The following is a 17,689-nucleotide window of genomic DNA, read 5'->3' on the forward strand; positions in this document are numbered from 1 at the left end:
TCGGTCAAAATGTGTGTTGTTTACACCCATACTTCAGAAAATATAACTATCTTGTGATATTGACATTGCAGTTGAATTTCACCAGCTGGGATCCATAAAATTATCCTAGCTCACTCATAACCGGTCCATTGAATGATGTTAATTCAATTGTGCAGCAGTGGAAGCTTAATGGTTGAAATAGGTCACATAACTTTAAATACTTCACCATGTTGGCACGGATGAATATGGAAATGAGCAATCCTTACTTCTTGCCAGCATACAACTAGAGGTTGGTTAGTAGAGGCTCTACTTTTCCAATAGAAAATAAATGGTTCTTATATATTAAAGAATGACATGACTAAGTTGATTTCAACCTGCTTAATTACTTTAATAGGGCAATACTTATGGTATATACATTTTAAAGGTTCAAACAGTATAAATGCCACCACAGTACAGATAGATTTGACACAAACTGAAGTGGATAAAATTCAGTCTCAGCACTAACAAACCATGATATTTTATTGATTGAATGAAGGTATCTTACCTTATTTCTAAGAGAAAATGCTGCTTGTGCTGAACAAATCAATGATAGTCCTTTGTACGTCTCACATACGCTGTTTCTATCTCATAGATTTTTTGTTTACTCAGTGATAAGAGATGCAAAAAAGCTGCAGCCACTTGTTGGTGACATAGAAACAGGGTGGAGCTTTTTAGGCTTTTAACCATTGCTTATGCTGTTTTTTTTTCTTCTTCTCATCTTTAAGCTATTAACATCTTTAAACCATTAATCTGATTTGGATATATATATTTTTTACATTATTTCACTGCAGAATAGCAAAGATCCAATTTAGTTTAATTAAAAATCATAAAAACAAATCGCACCTTCCACATTTGATGCTTTGTGGTGAGTTAAGGTCACCCTAACGTTATCACACTTCAGCCTAATGACGCCATTTAAACAAATACAAAAATTAGTTCCTCATCAGCAGACTCAGAAGCAACAGCCACAACAGGTCCATGTTTGGTTATAATAATACTCTTTGATACTAGTAAACAGGTATGAAGAGACAGAAGAAGCAATAAAAAGAAAAAAAAATAATTTATTAAATTTAGATGCATACATTTTCTGATTACTGCCATTTATTCTTTGTGATATGCTTTCTTTTCATGCGTCCCTTTTGTTCATTATTTTTTCATCTTCTTATTGTATCCACTTTTTCCTCTCGTTTCCTCCTCCTCATAATCATCATCATCATCATTATCCTGTTCCTCCTCCTCCTCACTTTTAGAGTCAATGCTGCCATGCTCAAACTCTTCTTCCTTCAACTCTCTTGCCAAGAGTTTCTGAAACACATCATACTCCTCAGATGATGCCTGAGCAACATCTGCGATGAATGTCTCCTTGTCCACATTAAGAATTCTGTCCAGTTTGGGGTTAATCAGAGTAGTCTGTCCTTTCTTGTCTGGGGTTTGATACAAGCCTCGCCGCTCCAGGAAAGTATGCCGACAGCACACGTCGTCTAGACTGAAACGAAACAATCTGCACTTCACCATCTCGGCCTGTTTGACACCCATTCTGAAGTAAACGTACTGTGGAGAGAGTATTTGATATATGCAGTTAGGAAGAACAAGAAACAAATAAATATAATAATAATCAGAGAATGCATTATATATATATATATATATATATATATATATATATATATATATATATATATATATATATATATATATATATATATATATATATATATAAACCCTGGTGAAACTTTGCATCTGCTGATCTTATCACACAAGCCACGTTTCAGCCTATTTTAAATGGCATAACAGAAAGAGCAGGAGCTTCTTAAAAGCTCCTGCTCTTGGTAGTAGGTGACTGTGGTCTTAAAAGGAAGTGGGCTGCTTAAGTAAGTTCTTCTTAGATGGGGTTACAATATTAACCCCATTTTTTAAACTTTTTTGCTTACTAACCTGAAACTTGTACTCCAGATGGTCCAGGTCCTCCAACACCACTGCAGGACTATCTCTGAGGATTTCTGCCACTTGCTGGGTGGTAAATAGACATTTCTCTCTGAGGAACTGCACCACAGATTTGACAGACTTCATTGGCACGGTTAAGATCTTTGGGTAGTGGGACACGGTTCTCTGAAGACTCCCTGCAGGATAGATTTGATGTGATACACCATCACAACATAGAGCAAGTAGTATGCATTTTTTTTAAATAGTTAAACATTTGAATATTTACCTATATTTAGCTGTATCCATTTTCTAAAAAGTTTTTTACCAGCATTAATATCACTGCTGAATAAACCCATCCATCCTAATGGCGTGGTGTTAGCGTTAAAATCTAGTCTTAGTTCTCCTCCACAAATATAATTTTTCATCTAGAATAGTGTGCTTAAATTTAGCCTCATCTGACCTGAGAACATTCTTCAAAGGGTTTGTTATGATTCATGCAGGGTATGAAGCAAACTGCAGATAGAACCATGACTTTCTTCCATCAAGACCAGATCACATGAATACTACATTTTCTGACTTTTATTTTAAAAATAAACAATGATCCAAACATCCTTAGACTCTCCACAATTATGCACCACGTTGTGTTGGCTTATCAAATAAACGTGACAAATGTGGAAAGTCCATGAATACTTTACAGTACTTTGCAAAAGTACGTTGCCTTGAAAAATAATCTCACCTTCAACAAAACCCAGTTGCCGTAGCTGGGATATCCGCTGCTGAAGCTGCATTTCTTTAACCCTGTAGAGCTCTGGACATTTGTCCAGCAGTTTGTGCACAGTGGTGGGGTTAAGCCCCAGGGCAAAGAGCACTGATAGCGTTGACAAGACGTGTTTGGCAGCATTCCCTCCTTTCATCCTGGACACACTGTCATACAACAGCTCTGCCTGGTACGCTGTGAATCCCATGTCGAGAAAAGATTTCAGAGACAGCTCAGGAGAGTTTCTCTTCTTGTGTTGTAATAGAGCAGAGGTCTGATTTGAAACGGAGCAAAGCAGTCTGCAGCTGAGGCTCAGAGGGAGATTGGATGTTTTAAACGTCTTAAACTGGAGTGGGATGGGAGTGGAGGCGGGAACATAGTTTAGTTTTTGTCGAAGAACCTGTGGAGGAAAAAAATAAAACGTCCGACGGTTGTACCCGTTTCATTAGCTGCGTGACGAACTTTAAGGACTTTTTGACAATACTTCTGAGCTAGTTGGATCAATAAATCACACACTCCAAAATCTACGTATATTCAAATTAAGTTGTAATAAAGTACATAAAGTCGAAAGGCCTTTCAACTCACCTGCAGCACAACAACACGGGAACCCATGGTGGTACGTTGTTCTGAGTCGTCCGACTGGAAATCTAGTGCCAAGGAAACGTTCCGGGGAATCAGTTTGATTCTAGTGCACAACCTGCTCTCAAGAACCGGGGTTCGTCTAAAATTACAATGCACAATTATCAGGGACTCCGTGGATAAATAAGAACAAATCATCTTAAAAAGTTATTGTGTTTGGTGTGTGTTTTAAGTTCAAAGTTCAGTTTGGTACTGGATTTGGGGAAAAAATAATCCTCAGTTTTGCAGTGCTTGTTTTGATGGAGGGTTCTTCAGGGGACAAATGGATGATGAACATAATAGGATGAATTGAGGATGTTTTGTGTCTTTTGCAGACAACGGCAGGTTGCCTGTATGGATGTATGATGGACTATAACTGTCCACCCAGTCTATTGTCCACTGACTGCTGGAGTACGGTATCCTGCAAGGATAAAGGGGTATAGACAATGAATGAAAGGATGGATGAGAAGTGTAGATGTTATCATGGGCGAATTGTTGGCTTATGATTTTATGTGTAGTCTCTATAATTCTCCATAGGGCCTTTTCATCTGCTGCCATATCACAGCAGGGTGCCATATGAAATGACAGTCTCTATGAGATGTCAGGAAGTAGTCTGTTTTTTGCTTTCTTGGTGAGTTGTGATGTTTGCTGTGAGTGAGAGACCTTCAGAGACAAATCTGAGAGTGAAAACTGAATTTGAGTTTATAACGGTTTGATATGTCATAAGACAACAAATATGTGCAACTTACATTTTATTTTACTATAAGTTTTGCAATATTGTGACAGAATTCTGCTTTTTGGTCTTGTCATTTTTCTAGACTTGAAATACAGCCTCCAAACCAAACAAGTATCGTCTTTATGTTTTGTCCATGTTATTTCTGTTTTTTTTATTTTAGTTTTAAGCTATATGTTGTCAAACAAACCCATGTCAATTTGTTTTAGCCAAATAAAAATCAAAACACTATTTCTCAAATTATACACTATATTACCACAAACCTCCCTTCAGACACATGGAATGGATGGACAACCCAATTTTTAATCCGAGGGACCGTTTTTTCCTACAGGGCATTTGAAAGGTGTTCTGTTCAGTTGTAGTCATAAATCTGTGCAGGCCAGTCTTTTACACCAAGTCTGTTCATTCACACTTTTTGGATTTCTTTGTGCAAAGTTGTACTGGGGCTGGAAATGGCCATCTCCAAACAGTTCCCATAATGTTAGAAGAATGAAATTGTCTTTCTACTGGAACTAAGATATGAAGCACAGTTCTTGAGTAAACAGGAACTGTACTGTTCCTGTTTACTCCCCTCTGCATCAAACTTTATTCTTGATGCATTGAAATCAGCCAAGTACTATTCTTTTGGCAAATGACAAATCTGCACTCAATTAAATAGCTAAATAGATTGGCATCATAACAGAGAACATGTCACCACTTCTCCAAAGTCCAGTGGCTATGCACTTTATACATCACTGCTTCTGAGACTTTGCATTGTACCTGGTGACAAAAGACTTGGATGCAGCAGTTTGGCAATCAAAACCTATTCAACAAAGTCATCTACATACTTTTCCTGAGCCAGTTTGATTAACTTTGCCCTATAGAGCTCAACATTCCTGAGCTTCTGTTTTTGCCATTATTTCTAGTTTATTAGGCCACCAATAGTTGACTGAATAATATGTAATAGAGAGAAAAATGTTCAACTTAACCTTTTTGCACATGTAGTATGCTATCACAGCAGGAATTCCCTGAACTACTGAGAGTGACACATCATCTCTTTGTAGAAATAGATTGCATGTCTAAGTGTTTTGATTTTATACACCTGTGACCATGGAAGTAAATTAAATAACTAAATGCAGCATTTTGCAGTGGTGAGAAAATACCTATGGTAATATAGCATAAAATTTACAGGTATGCAGATTAAATTTCATCACTACACCAAGATAAAACTCAGTTTCTGATTTTGAAACAGTTGTTTTTGATTGTTCAGTGTCCTACACTTCTTAGTCAGTTATGATTCACTTCACAACTTCAATTAGATTTAGTATTGTCTTTCATTGAAATAAACATGATGGATTTCTTGAGTCTCAGGCACATCTGAGGCAATTTCTCAAAAATCAGAATGAACATGTTTTATGGAAAAACATTTATTGATGCTTAAAAATAAATATAAAAAGTGTTTGTGTTTTATATGCCATTAAAATATCTAAACATCAAGATTAAAATTCTGATTAAAAAGTTGCAATTCAAAAAATAAATAAATGAAAAAATAGAAAACTGGGAATCTATCCACACAATGCTACAGGTATTGTCTTGCAAACAGCAAAAAAAAAAAAAAAAAAAACATTTTGGACTATAAAATCAAATGATAAGTCAAAGAAGGTCTGACTTCTTTTGTTGATATCTTCTTCCCCATAAAATATCACTGGAGGAAAATTGCAATGAGTCAATGATTAAAAAAAATTTGTTTACTAAAAAAGCCTCTAAAAAAATAAACATTTGGTCTACTGTACAAACCAGACTTCCCTTCCAAAAGCTTATCTTTTCTTGTTTTGTAACTTAGATCTTCATATTACAAAACGTCAGACAGACCGCTTCAAATTTAGTCTTCAATCTCCACAAAGATATTTTTGGAGCTCAGTTTCCAGGGCTGCCATTGACTGATTCTCATCCTCATCTTCCTCCGACAGAGTCTCATCGCCATAATCTGGGAACGCGTTCTGTCCCACGTATGCAGTGGGATTTGGCTCCTGATTCTGTGGCGAACCTGGCAGAAGAAGAGAATGACTCTGTACATTAAAGGACGGCAGATCTTTGTAAATCTATGCTTGATGCCAAAGAATACTTACAGAAGCTCTGAGATGCAGGAACCACCTCAGTCCAACTGTATTCGGCCAGGGAAATGGGCTGGCTGGTCCACGGCTGCAACAGAAGCTGATCTAAAGTCATCCTCTTTGCAGGATTAGAGTGCAGCAGGCCTTGCAAAACACCAAGCAGCTCTGGGGCAGCAAACAGAAAATTTGCATAACTGATTTGTAAAAAGACAGAGCTAATAAACTGTGGCACGGAACATCATTATACCTGGAGACAGGGGGAAGGGAGGCTGAAGTTTGGCATCGAGAATTTCACCCACATCACAGAACGGATTCTCACTGAACAGCAGAGTGTAGAGCAAAACCCCCAGAGACCACATCTCCAGCTCTGGTCCCTCATAGCTGGGAGAGGAGCACAATCATCAGATTAACAGTGTTTAGCTTCAGGGCTTTTAGCTTTTTCTTAACGCTGCATGGTTTCCATAAACATTATAAAGTTTAATGGGTCATGAAGCGTTTCATTTAATTGCATGCTGACCTACATTTTGCATGGAAAAACCTAAATGTTTCTGTTTGAAGAGAGATGATCAGGAGAACACTCCCTTTAACCAAACACGTCTATTGTAACTCTGTAATTAATTCATAAACTTATCCAATCGATTTTAACTACACAAAGAAAGAGATTTTAAGAGTTGTAGTTTAGCCAGAAGTTGTATTTAATATTTAAACAAATATTTCTTAAGCAGGAAGCATCTCAGTATACCATTTAATACACACTGTGCTATAAATTATATCATTTTTGTGGTACATTCCAGGTCTTAATGTGATTTAATTATTTTCCTGATAAGACAGTATGTTAGCTCTTTTATGCTACACAGCTAAACTTTTCAGTGGTGCTGAGAATTAAATGAGGAGTGAAATAAAACCTGTTGCAATTTTAAAGGGTTCTTTGTCCCAAGTGGAATACCATTAAAATAGCTTTTCTGGATCTTATCTTTTTTCACTGATTTGCTCTTGGACTGACACTTACAAACATTGCGGAAACTATATGCAACAGAGGCTGATAGCAGAACTAAAATAAAAAAAATACTTATGGTGCCTTCAAAAAATACTCTTACCTTTCAAAAGTTTGCATTTTTCACTTTTTGTCACAGAGTGTAATGCATTTCACTGATTTATGTGAGAGACCAGTAAAATGCAGCAATAATTGAGAGGTGGAAGAAAAAAAATATCTGCCGTGTAAATTTAGGTTGGGCAATATGGACTGAAAACGTGATGAAACGCTGTGGCATTTATTGCATCAATCATAATCGTGACAAATATCTTTTAAAACGAATCCTTCGTATGTCTATAAAATTGTCACTGCTATAAAAAAAATGACCAAATAAGCTCCTTCTGTACAGCAGATAACATTCGGTAATATATTTTTTTTATATTCATTGATTGTCTTATTTAACAGCACGAAAAATCTTAAATAACAAAAATAACAAGCCAGAGATAAATATAAATCTAACTCAAAACATGTAGCAAGAGTTGTAAAATTGCTATTCAAGTTTTTTTTCTCCATCTTATATCTTCATATTTCTGCTACATTGCATTGAATACTGTTTGTGGCAGCAATGTGTCAAATGTGAATACATTAAATTGTTAAATTTTCATTTCATACTACTTCTCGCAAAGGTGTTCAAATATTTTAGACTTTTGGCAGAACTGGAACCTATTTAAGAAGCACACATGATTTATTAATCACAAGTGTGAAACACTCACGCATTTCCCTGAAGTACCTCTGGGGAGCAGTACTCCAACGTTCCACAAAAATTATAGAACAGCTTTCCAGGAGACAGAATGGCCGCAGAGCCAAAATCTATCAATCGGATGTGAAAGCACTTATCAATTATGATGTTTTCATCTTTTATGTCTCTGTGAATGATGTTCTTTGCCCTCAAGTAGAAAACAGCTGCCACAATCTGAGGGGGAAAAAAAAGCAGTTTGGATCAATAAAACACTTCATCTCACCGTCAATCATCACCATCGCTGGTCATTCTTATACCTGTCTAAAGATGTAGCTGGCCAGGGGCTCGTCCAGTCTTGGTTGCATGTCTATGAATTCAAAAAGATCCAAACCATCTCCATGTTTCTCCATCACCATCTGGAAATAGCTTCCATTCTCAAACACTTCGGCTACCTGTAGGCAGACACACACAAGTACAAACACATACATTCATTCATCAGAGGGATCAGTGAGGTTATTCCTTATGTATAAAGGAACCTGATTGATTTAAGTGTTCTGACATAAATGTTACCTTGACAATGTTATGGTGTTGAACTCTGGTTAATATGGCAATCTCCTGGCTCACTCTTCCCAACGTGGGGTCATCTACCCAGCAGTCGCTCATTATTCTTGCTTTGCTAATGAACTTCACAATTACCTGGAAATTTTTCATATTGGAAAAAAAAAATCTTCATATAGATTTACGATTACGTAGGATTAAGTCGTATTTACCACAGTTCTACGTAAAACAAAAGTTTCATACTTCTTGTCCATCGCAGCGTCTTATTGCCTTCCAGACAAAGCCAAATGCTCCCTTCCCAACAGATTTGATTGGCTGGTATTCCTCTTCAAACTGCCCGTCACAAGCTCGAGAATGCTCCAGATCCAGAGTGGAGCGCAGCGCTTCTCCTTGACCGGCCTCGCCAGACCTCTGATGGACAGAAGACAATAAAATAAACGATGTATAAGAAAGCCATCAAGATCTACAATGACTCCTCTTTTCCTTGTTACTCACTGCTTTTTGACAAAAGACTAAAAGTTCCACAAGTATGAAAAGTTTCTATAGGAAATCTGTTGAATGTATATTTTTTAAACAAGGAAATACTGAATTAATTGTTCAGCTTCACCACTTTTATTCGAAATTATTCATTTCTAAGTCTCGCTTTAATGTTTGAATTGCTCTGCATGTGCATGGACATACCTTCTATGTTTATTTTGTGCTTTATGCATTTTAGATTTACTTTTTTGCTGGCAAGGTAAAATTTCCATTTTATGTACATATACATTAGACAATTAAGTATCTTAGTAGCTAAAATAAAACTCGACTGGAACTCACCCTTCCTGGGCTAGCTCCTGAATGGTTGTGAAGTGAAGGCTCAGTTTGCAACAGTGCCCCCTGCTGGTTTGATCTTTTTATCCACACGCAGAACATAAAGCTTCCATCAGAGAGTTTAGTCCTGCAAACATCACACTGCACATCTAGTGGAAAGGAGAGGGACAGTAAATGTTAGTCCAGCTGTTATGTTAACAATTATAATAATTGACATGCAGTGAAACTTCATTACCAACCTACTCTTGTGCCGTCTCTGTGGTATCCACTTCCTACAAATTGTCCCTCTATTATCTGGGTGATGTTTGAGGTCACGACTTGTCCATTCACTGTCTGTTTTTTCGGTGTTGATGTGGCAGGCATGTCGGTCAAACTATTTGCTTGTTCTGCACACTCTTGGCCTTTTCCTTTATGAATCAAAGAGAGCGCTCCCCACTGATCCTGCTCTTCGCTCAAACCACCAGTGGTCTCCACTTTCTGGTCCGATTCTGCCACACCTGGAGAGGGCGTCCGTAGAAGCTCGGCTGTATCACAGGGTGCCACAGAGCGAAGGCAATCACTGTCATACTCTCGGATGCTGAGCACCTCCATGTCATCGCTCAGATCCAGCTCTGCTAGAGCGCAGGTCACAGCATCTCCGTTGCAGTCGATGTTCACAAAGCAGCTGGCTGAGTCCAACAGATGAGCTGAATTCGACTCATTCACCAAGCAAGCATCATAACCAAGACGGCCAACAAACTTGTCAGAGAGACCAGATGATGATCTGAGAAATTCAAAAGCAAAGTTGTATTTTATTTTCTACTGTTCTCTTATGCAAAGAATGCCTCTTTAGGTCTCTGTAAATGCACCATTGCCACATTCTAATGACCTGCTGTCCATTGAAATGATCTCAAAGCTCGACTCTTGGAGGACCGCGGCACATGAGCGTTGATTTTTTCCCGCCTCATTACAGCTGCCACCTGGTCTCTCATCCTGCATAGGTGTATCTGCAAAATATTTCACAATATCATTAAGTTTTCATTTGTTTTCATGAACTTTGACAAATGCTGACAAAACTTGGTCATGTTAAAAAATACAAACTAATTTAAAGAAAGCGAAGGTGAACTTAAACAGCACCTGGTGTAATCTTGATCGCAGGTGCAATATTTTGCTGAATCACATTGAGCAGCTGCTTATCTCTGTTCTGGTTGGACGACTCAGTGGAAATCAAGCAGCAGGTGTCTTCATCTGGAGTTTCCACCCAGGCGAATGTCTTAAGGAGAGCTTGGGTGGTATCTGCACTATCCAGCGGCTTACTGCCGGGAGCCGCCCGGGCAGCTTCCTCAATCAGCTCTGCTGTATCATTGGCCCTGGAAACACATTTTATTCACTCCGTATATTAAGTTGAGAAAGAAAAATAATACTTAAATTCAAATCTAACAAAAAATGTTGATACAGTGCCTTACAAATATTGATAATTCTTGAGCTTTTTCATATTTTGTCAGGATTTAACTGCTAAGAAATGTAGGCAAACATACACTAGATTTAGAAGTGTGGAGAAAATTTCAAAAACAAAACTTGGATCTGTTATTTTTATGTGGATATACTTTAACAAAGGAAGTCTTAATAGAAATAAACAATTTTTTTCAGAATTCTATTTGTAACAAACTGAATATTTAAAGCAATTAATAACGTTTCTTCCATTTTACACTTTTGAACTTGCATACATTTATGCATGTTACATAAAATCCAAACAATATAAATAACATTTTGTAGCTGTAATCTGAGTTTGTCAATATACTCTCTTCATTCATGGTGATACCACTTGATGTTATTGGCTAGTCTGTGTAAAATAGATAAAAATCCCTTTGAAATTATAATTTTGCAACAATCTGCAAATATATGATTTATAAAAAAGATTTACTTCCTCTATTGTTTTGGGAACCTATATAAATGCATTTGGGAAATTCTTTGCTGCCATGTTTTTGGAAGATCTTACATATTTAAACAAAAATGTGGTCAATCTTAAGGTACTACTAGATTACCTCAAATTATAAATGATGAAAATCAAAGTGTGATTGTAATACTTTCAGCGTAGCATGAAAAACTTACAACCTGAAATCATTTCACAGTAATACTGACAGACATGCCATTCATTTAGACTCAAAAACAGACTACTGTTGAAAAATAACAGTGACATTATTTGTCCAACAGATACTACAAAACTACGGCTTTGGGAATTGCAAGTGTGTATTTACACCAGGCTGCATAATTGTATTATACATTTTCTTACATTTATAATTCACAGTTTCCATTTTAGACAAAATAAACATGTATTGAGCAGAGAGATGTAAAATGTGTTTTAATGTGATTACTGGCCAGAGATGGCAGATATCAGGTTTGACAATAGAGGTGCTATGTGTCCAGATTCCTTGCAAAGCACATCAAATATACATGGACACAACGCTGTTAAATGAATGCTTCCTTCTGCATCGTTCACCCTTTCAGTATTTGACAAAAATATAAAAAATAGTGCATCTAAGTTCTTTAAACAACTGACAACATAGGTCTGTTATGGTCAGTATTACACAGTGATAATTAATATGACTCTGTATAATACCTACAACCAATAAGTTATCCATTTGAGAAAACCTCCCAAAAACAACATTCATGAGGAAATAGGTATATAGTATATGATAACTTACATGATCAAATGTGTGGAGGTAACTGCAGGAAGAGAGAATGTTGACGTGGCACTGCCTTGATTCTCCAGCCTGGAGCTGGTTCCTGTAAAGATCCTGCCTCTTCCTGAAGAACTTCTTCTCAGAATAGCCTGCTGCACCATTCCCATGTCTCCAGCCACCAAGGACGAGGGATCTGAGATTAAAAAACACCTAAATGACCCATAGTGCAAAATATACAGCATGCAGAAATAATCCTGCCAGGAAAGGCAGAGATCAATCCAGAAATTTTCAGAAAAACAAAAATGCACACCATAATTTTCTGATATTTTGGACATGGCTGGACTTTTGTCCAGCTCTACGCGAGTGCCAGAAACAGCGTCAGCCTTTTTGTCCAGGCCAGTCATCCATTCATAGAAACCGGGCATCAGAAAAGCAGCACTCTGTTGACAAAAAGCGACACAAGTTAGAACTGATCTGAGCAGCCGTGCTGGACTGGTAAATTTGACTAACCTTTCCTCGAAGCTCGTCCTTGCTGTACCCAAACAATCTGAGGGCCAGATGGTTGTGAATGCTGAAGATTGAGCCATCTGGCCACAGGAGCAGAAGGCCGCTCAAAGGAGCGAACGCCCAGACAGTTGCAGAGTATTCTGCCATTGGTGTGGGAGAGGAGACGATGTGGTCAAATCTGTCTTCTGTCAAAGATCCAAAAGACAAAAATCAGGTTTTATCAGGTTGGTGGTTTTGAGAATCACATAGTTTGTCTCACTAAAATAAAGACCTATTTATGTGCATATAAGAATAAAATAAACAAGACAATTTATGTGGTTTTAATAAAAATAAATATATAAAACTATTGGTAGCTCACGATCTTTTTAAATTGGTGCTTGGCATAGATTAAAAAAAAAGACATTGACTTAAGTTGTTTTGTAACACTTTGGAATTCATAAGTTATGGATATAAATAATCAAACAAATGCTCAACTGTCATTTAAAACTTAGTTTAATTGCCATTTTTGTGGAAACCTTTTATGACACCCAATTTCTATTTACCCATTTGGGCCATTTGATTCTTATGGAATATGACAGAACACATCAAATCAAACCAAATTACCTCTGTGCATCCTTGTGCTGGTAGGAATTATTTATTGTGGTCATAAAAATCCATTCCCCTTCAGCAGACTAATAGATTATGGAACATTAGATTGCTGGTTGTCAAAGCGAGCACACAAGGTTACCCATGGCAAATACAAAACAACCAAAGCTACAAATGTACAGAGTGGCAAAGGTCTGAAACACTCATTGAGGATTTGTCATTAGACTATCATTAGAATGAAAAAATAAAATGAATGCATCTTGCAACTGCAAATTTTTTTCTCTGGGAGTTTACTGAATTGTTTCAGCTCATTGAAGCTTTTTGACTTGATGCGTGATTGAACAACCATTTCTTTCATGTTTCCTGTCATATCATGAGGAGAAATTTCTGGTGATTAATGCTGCAATATTTATAAACACATAATAGATAACCAACCTGAAGATTGCTCTTTAGTTAGAGCTTCTTCGAAATTCCTATGATCTGAAAGTCTCATGTTGTTCACAGGAGAAAGGAGATGGGAGGCGTGTCTTGACAAGGTGCCGCCATCGGTGTGGTGGTATTGCGGGTTCCCACACAGCGCTGCCCCCTGAAGTTTCATATAGAGTGGGACAGATGCACTTCCTGTGCTTCTTCCACACACCTTCTGAACCCTCAGCATCTGAAAGAAAGGAGAAAATGTTGTCATAATCAGAATAATGAAATGCTAAGATAAAAAGATCTGATGGACACTAGCTAGTGTTAAGAATTAAAATGATGAAGAAATTGATTTAGCTCTTTAATTAATTCTTTGTCCCGAATTCCTGTGTCTGTGTAAGTGTGCAGAGAGAAAAGAGCAATCATACGACGTCAGACTTCAGATATTCAGAGTTTTATCCAGAGAAATTCAATCCAAGAAGAACTTTACAATAAGCATCTCACCTAGAGCAAAAGTCCAAGACATTACAAAACAGAGACAAAGAACTGAGTAAAAAAGACAAAAGAATAACAGAAGATGCATCCTCCGGGAAACTCTCACTCAGCACAAAGAGATTCCAACTTCTGCTGTGAAACAAACCATTTTTTATAGACTGCATATTCTCCTCATTTAAATATATGTATTAGGAGGTGTGTTCTTTTCCTTTGTGTGGGCTGTCTCAATGTTAATTTTATTACCTCGTGCTAAAGAGCCCCAAAAGCAGATATACGGCAAACCCTTCTCGTATCAGCCGCTGTCCAGTTTGATATATGATTGCAGCTGCAGCGCTATCTGTGCCTCAAAATGTTTCCACAAGAAAGTAGTTTGTATTTTTAACCAAGCTTGCACACAATGTAATGCTAAATAATGACTATAAGTTTGGATCTAAGAAGTAACTAATTCAAAACATGCTTAAAGAAATATAGTTAATTCTAATATAGATAAAATTATTTATAAAAAGTTTTAAGATCCTAGTGAACTTTTGAACCATGCTAAGGAATTTGTTAATTGCCTGGCAGACAGACTCTTTGTCTAAAGAGATTCTAGGCCTGTCTTTTCTGTAGAATCCTCCCTAAGAATTTATATAAGTTCAGAGATTCAGCAGTTGTTTTAGTTTGGATCTTTATCTAAATTTATGTGAATGTAGAATGTACTTTAACTTTCTATGGTATATTTCAAATGTATCAACACTATCCTGTGCAGTATTGTGCTAATTTAAAATATTATTTCAACACTAGGTACTGGAATTTTTTTTTTTAAATGCCAAAAAAGGGAGATGTCAAGAGGTAAATTGTATTTTGCGCTTACTTTCGGCAACACATGACTGTAGACGGGGATTTGTAAAGATGGGATTAGCTCCTTTACAGACACTCCTTTCAGCTCCTCGGGGTTGTGATATCCATGGAGACAAGCAAACGCCAAGTCACAGCTTAGGATAGAGCCCTTAAAATGACATCAAATATGCAGCAGACATCAAACATTTATATGAAAAGACACATAATCCCTTTTTCTGCACTGTCTGTCATTAAATCAAAGCTATTTTTTAAGTTGAGGTCAGGTATGTTTACTAAATATATTTTTTTTGTATTAAATGCTAGAATTATAATATTTATTTTCTTTAAATTTAGAGGTTTAGATAAACATTCAAACAATCTAGGAAAGCCCAAATGTATATGTCATGACTTTGTGAGATTCTGATATGTTGATCCACAACATCTGAATGAAAAACTGGTCGGGATTAGTCTAATTTAATGACAGACAAAGATACAAGCATAAAGTTCTGTATCTTTCTGTGCAGTAGAAGTATCATCATATGAAGGTAATTTGTCCAGGATAAATGTTGGTGTCCTCACATCTTGGGAAAAGGACACAAAGGAGGATATCCTCTCCACACATTCCATCATGATAAGCCAGTGGTCTTCATTTTCTGACTTCCTGTGGGTACACACTGATACTGGTACCTCTCCAGATAATGTCACAGCATCCACCTCGAAAACAAAATCACAAAAAAAAGGCACACATATATTTCACCAGGAGAGTAGACAATTGTAGTTCATGGAGCACAAGATTGGTACAATACATTGAATCACAATAGTAACACAAGATTCATGTGTTCCATATTACCACAACAAAGCTCTGCCTGGATGCAATATCGACAATTTCTCAAGAAGGTTGCATTCAAACTCATCTTGCCAATGATATATTTTGCCAGTTGATTCATGTGTGTGATTCAAGTTTCAGTCACCAAGAGGTTAAATGTCACGGGGACATTGCAATGATGACACATTATTATGACATTGTGTTTTCTTCATATCATGCAGCCCAGTTAACTACATGGTGAGCTATAAAACTCAGAAAACAATTTCAGTTTTAATGGATTTCATACCACTTTTCCAGACACAACAGCAACAGTTCCATCTGCAAGCTGATAATCTTCTTCCAGTGATTCTTCCAAAACTTGAGTTGTTTTCTTTAAGACAGAAGACAACTTCTTTCCAACCAGGTCCTCAATGGAACATTCAAACAGTTTGGCCGCCTGGTCATTCGCTGATAAAATCTGTAAAAAAGAAAAATGAAAAGAAAAATGAAAAGAAAAAGGACCTAATCAAGTTGTTATTTTCCAGATATTAAGAGCTATTCAGTAAATGTTTGAATGCATGTACAGAACCTCGGTTGTTTTGTGGGAGACGGCAAGAACAATTTTGTTAGGGTTGATGGCAGATGGATATCCTGACAGAGCAAAGTCTCGAGAAATAACCAGATTGATGAAGCTTTCCTCGGATTCAGTGGAAGAATTTGGAAAGGAGTCAGCAGAAACTTGGGAGCCAGAAAGTAAACAATGGTTTTTTGTTGCCATTGTAGCGCAAACATCCAAAGGCTCACCTGTAACACACAATTATCCACTTTCCAATAAGAGCGCTAATTAGTTGTGCTTCAGCTTTTGGCTTAAGTGGACTTCAAGCATCCAGACTCGTCAAGCTGACATGTAGAAATGAATCTCACCTGTAATAAAATCAGGATAATCGCGATGTTGCAAAGCGTCAAAACGTTTGCTTTTGCTCGGTGTCCGAGTACCTGGGAATGACTTATTCAGGTCTAAATCATCCTTCAGCTGATCGCAGGAGATGTCGGGTAGCACACAGATGGTATGTCCTTTGTCTCCCAAGCTAATGTATGATCTAATATCAGTCGACATTGCTTTTCATCGTCTGAGGTGGAAGTCAACAAACTGAGGAGGTTTTAATGGACACCCGGGCAGCTGGTGAAGTGGCCTTTACACCCACATCAGCTCCAGTATGGCGGCTTGTATTTCCTCGTTGTTAGGAGGCAGTTTCAGTTGGTGTTAGTTGACAAGGTAACGGAGTCTGCGGTGAGATTTCTGGCTGCTAACTCCTATGCTAATGCTACAGCAAACAGACCCGCTGAACTCAGCTTTTGCTTTGGTAACTCGCTTCACCTGAAAAGCCGCATTCTTGGACGAGGTTAGTGTCAAAGCGTCACGACCTTCCAGACGGTTACTGTTAGTTAAAAACAGGCCTAGTTACTGTTACTGACAATACTCGGCCTGCTACCATCTGTACTCCCCCGAGTGTTATTTTTGGAAACCGCGGGTTTCGGGAGACCTTTCTTCTAGCCAATCGGAGCTGCTTGTGGCTATTGCAGAAATTCTATTGGATACTTTAACCGGAAAACCCGCCTTCACGGAATCGTTCTGACAAAGCCAAGCAAAATAAAATAAAATAAAATAAAATAAAATAAAATAAAAGCAGCAAGGAATTCCACAAGATCTACCATGACTCTGGATTAAATTATGTAATAATTATGATTTCTACCATTGCTACCACTGCTGCAAATATGACTTATTGTCAACTAGGAAAACCAATATTGTTTCAATTTCCAGAATGAGTTACAAAATTTTTTTTTCTCCAAATTTAGTGAATTACATACATCTCAAGTTTTGGTAAAATTACTTTTATACTGTGTGAGTTGGGTCAAACTTTTAGTTCCCTCCAACTTCAAACCTATTTTCAGCAATATAGGTTAATTCCTTCTACAGCCCTAGGCAGAATGCCATCTCCCCCACCAAGCATTTTCATATTTATGACTCAAACACATACAATAATAAATTACACTATTTGTATGTAAAAGTTCATAATATAAAGATGCCTAAAGATTCTTTTGTTTCTGCATTTTACCGACAGTCTGACATTTTCAATTTTCTGAGTCAAACTAGGAGGCATACGATTCTAAGCGTTTCTTT

General features: G+C 37.3%; 2 protein-coding genes across 2 annotated transcripts; both read right to left on the minus strand.

The window, feature by feature from the left end:
- Positions 1 to 1,059: 1,059 nt before the first annotated feature.
- mterf4 (mitochondrial transcription termination factor 4) lies at positions 1,060 to 3,320 on the minus strand. Its single transcript, XM_055032518.1, has 4 exons — positions 3,281 to 3,320; positions 2,675 to 3,095; positions 1,951 to 2,135; positions 1,060 to 1,569 (listed from the first exon to the last, which is right to left on the minus strand). The coding sequence occupies exons 1-4, from the start codon at positions 3,305 to 3,307 to the stop codon at positions 1,165 to 1,167; spliced, it is 1,038 nt and encodes a 345-aa protein (XP_054888493.1). The 5' UTR covers positions 3,308 to 3,320; the 3' UTR covers positions 1,060 to 1,164.
- Positions 3,321 to 5,362: 2,042 nt separating this feature from the next.
- On the minus strand, positions 5,363 to 17,010 carry pask (PAS domain containing serine/threonine kinase). The gene is made up of 20 exons (XM_055033093.1): positions 16,432 to 17,010; positions 16,097 to 16,311; positions 15,815 to 15,985; positions 15,282 to 15,416; positions 14,737 to 14,871; positions 13,410 to 13,632; positions 12,393 to 12,574; positions 12,193 to 12,322; positions 11,904 to 12,075; positions 10,336 to 10,568; positions 10,088 to 10,205; positions 9,459 to 9,982; positions 9,226 to 9,368; positions 8,653 to 8,820; positions 8,422 to 8,547; positions 8,169 to 8,303; positions 7,886 to 8,085; positions 6,387 to 6,520; positions 6,155 to 6,304; positions 5,363 to 6,072 (listed from the first exon to the last, which is right to left on the minus strand). Exons 1-20 carry the CDS (start codon positions 16,622 to 16,624, stop codon positions 5,915 to 5,917), a joined length of 3,645 nt encoding a protein of 1,214 aa, XP_054889068.1. The 5' UTR covers positions 16,625 to 17,010; the 3' UTR covers positions 5,363 to 5,914.
- Positions 17,011 to 17,689: the final 679 nt, after the last annotated feature.

This window comes from Poeciliopsis prolifica, unplaced genomic scaffold (assembly GCF_027474105.1).
Source record: "Poeciliopsis prolifica strain line A6 unplaced genomic scaffold, Auburn_PproV2 SCAFFOLD008, whole genome shotgun sequence".
NCBI lineage: Eukaryota > Metazoa > Chordata > Actinopteri > Cyprinodontiformes > Poeciliidae > Poeciliopsis > Poeciliopsis prolifica.

Excerpts from the sequence above, each read along its gene's own strand:
- mterf4 (XM_055032518.1), bottom strand. The coding sequence starts at position 3,307 with ATGGGTTCCCGTGTTGTTGTGCTGCAG. Across the intron at positions 2,136-2,674 it reads GCAACTGGGTTTTGTTGAAG|GGAGTCTTCAGAGAACCGTG; the intron begins GTGAGATTATTT and ends TCTATCCTGCAG. Across the intron at positions 1,570-1,950 it reads ATCTGGAGTACAAGTTTCAG|TACGTTTACTTCAGAATGGG; the intron begins GTTAGTAAGCAA and ends CTCTCTCCACAG.
- pask (XM_055033093.1), bottom strand. The coding sequence starts at position 16,624 with ATGTCGACTGATATTAGATCATACATTAGCTTGGGAGACAAAGGACAT. Across the intron at positions 13,633-14,736 it reads ACAGTCATGTGTTGCCGAAA|ATGCTGAGGGTTCAGAAGGT; the intron begins GTAAGCGCAAAA and ends CCTTTCTTTCAG. Across the intron at positions 10,569-11,903 it reads ACCTCCACACATTTGATCAT|GGCCAATGATACAGCAGAGC; the intron begins GTAAGTTATCAT and ends ATGTGTTTCCAG.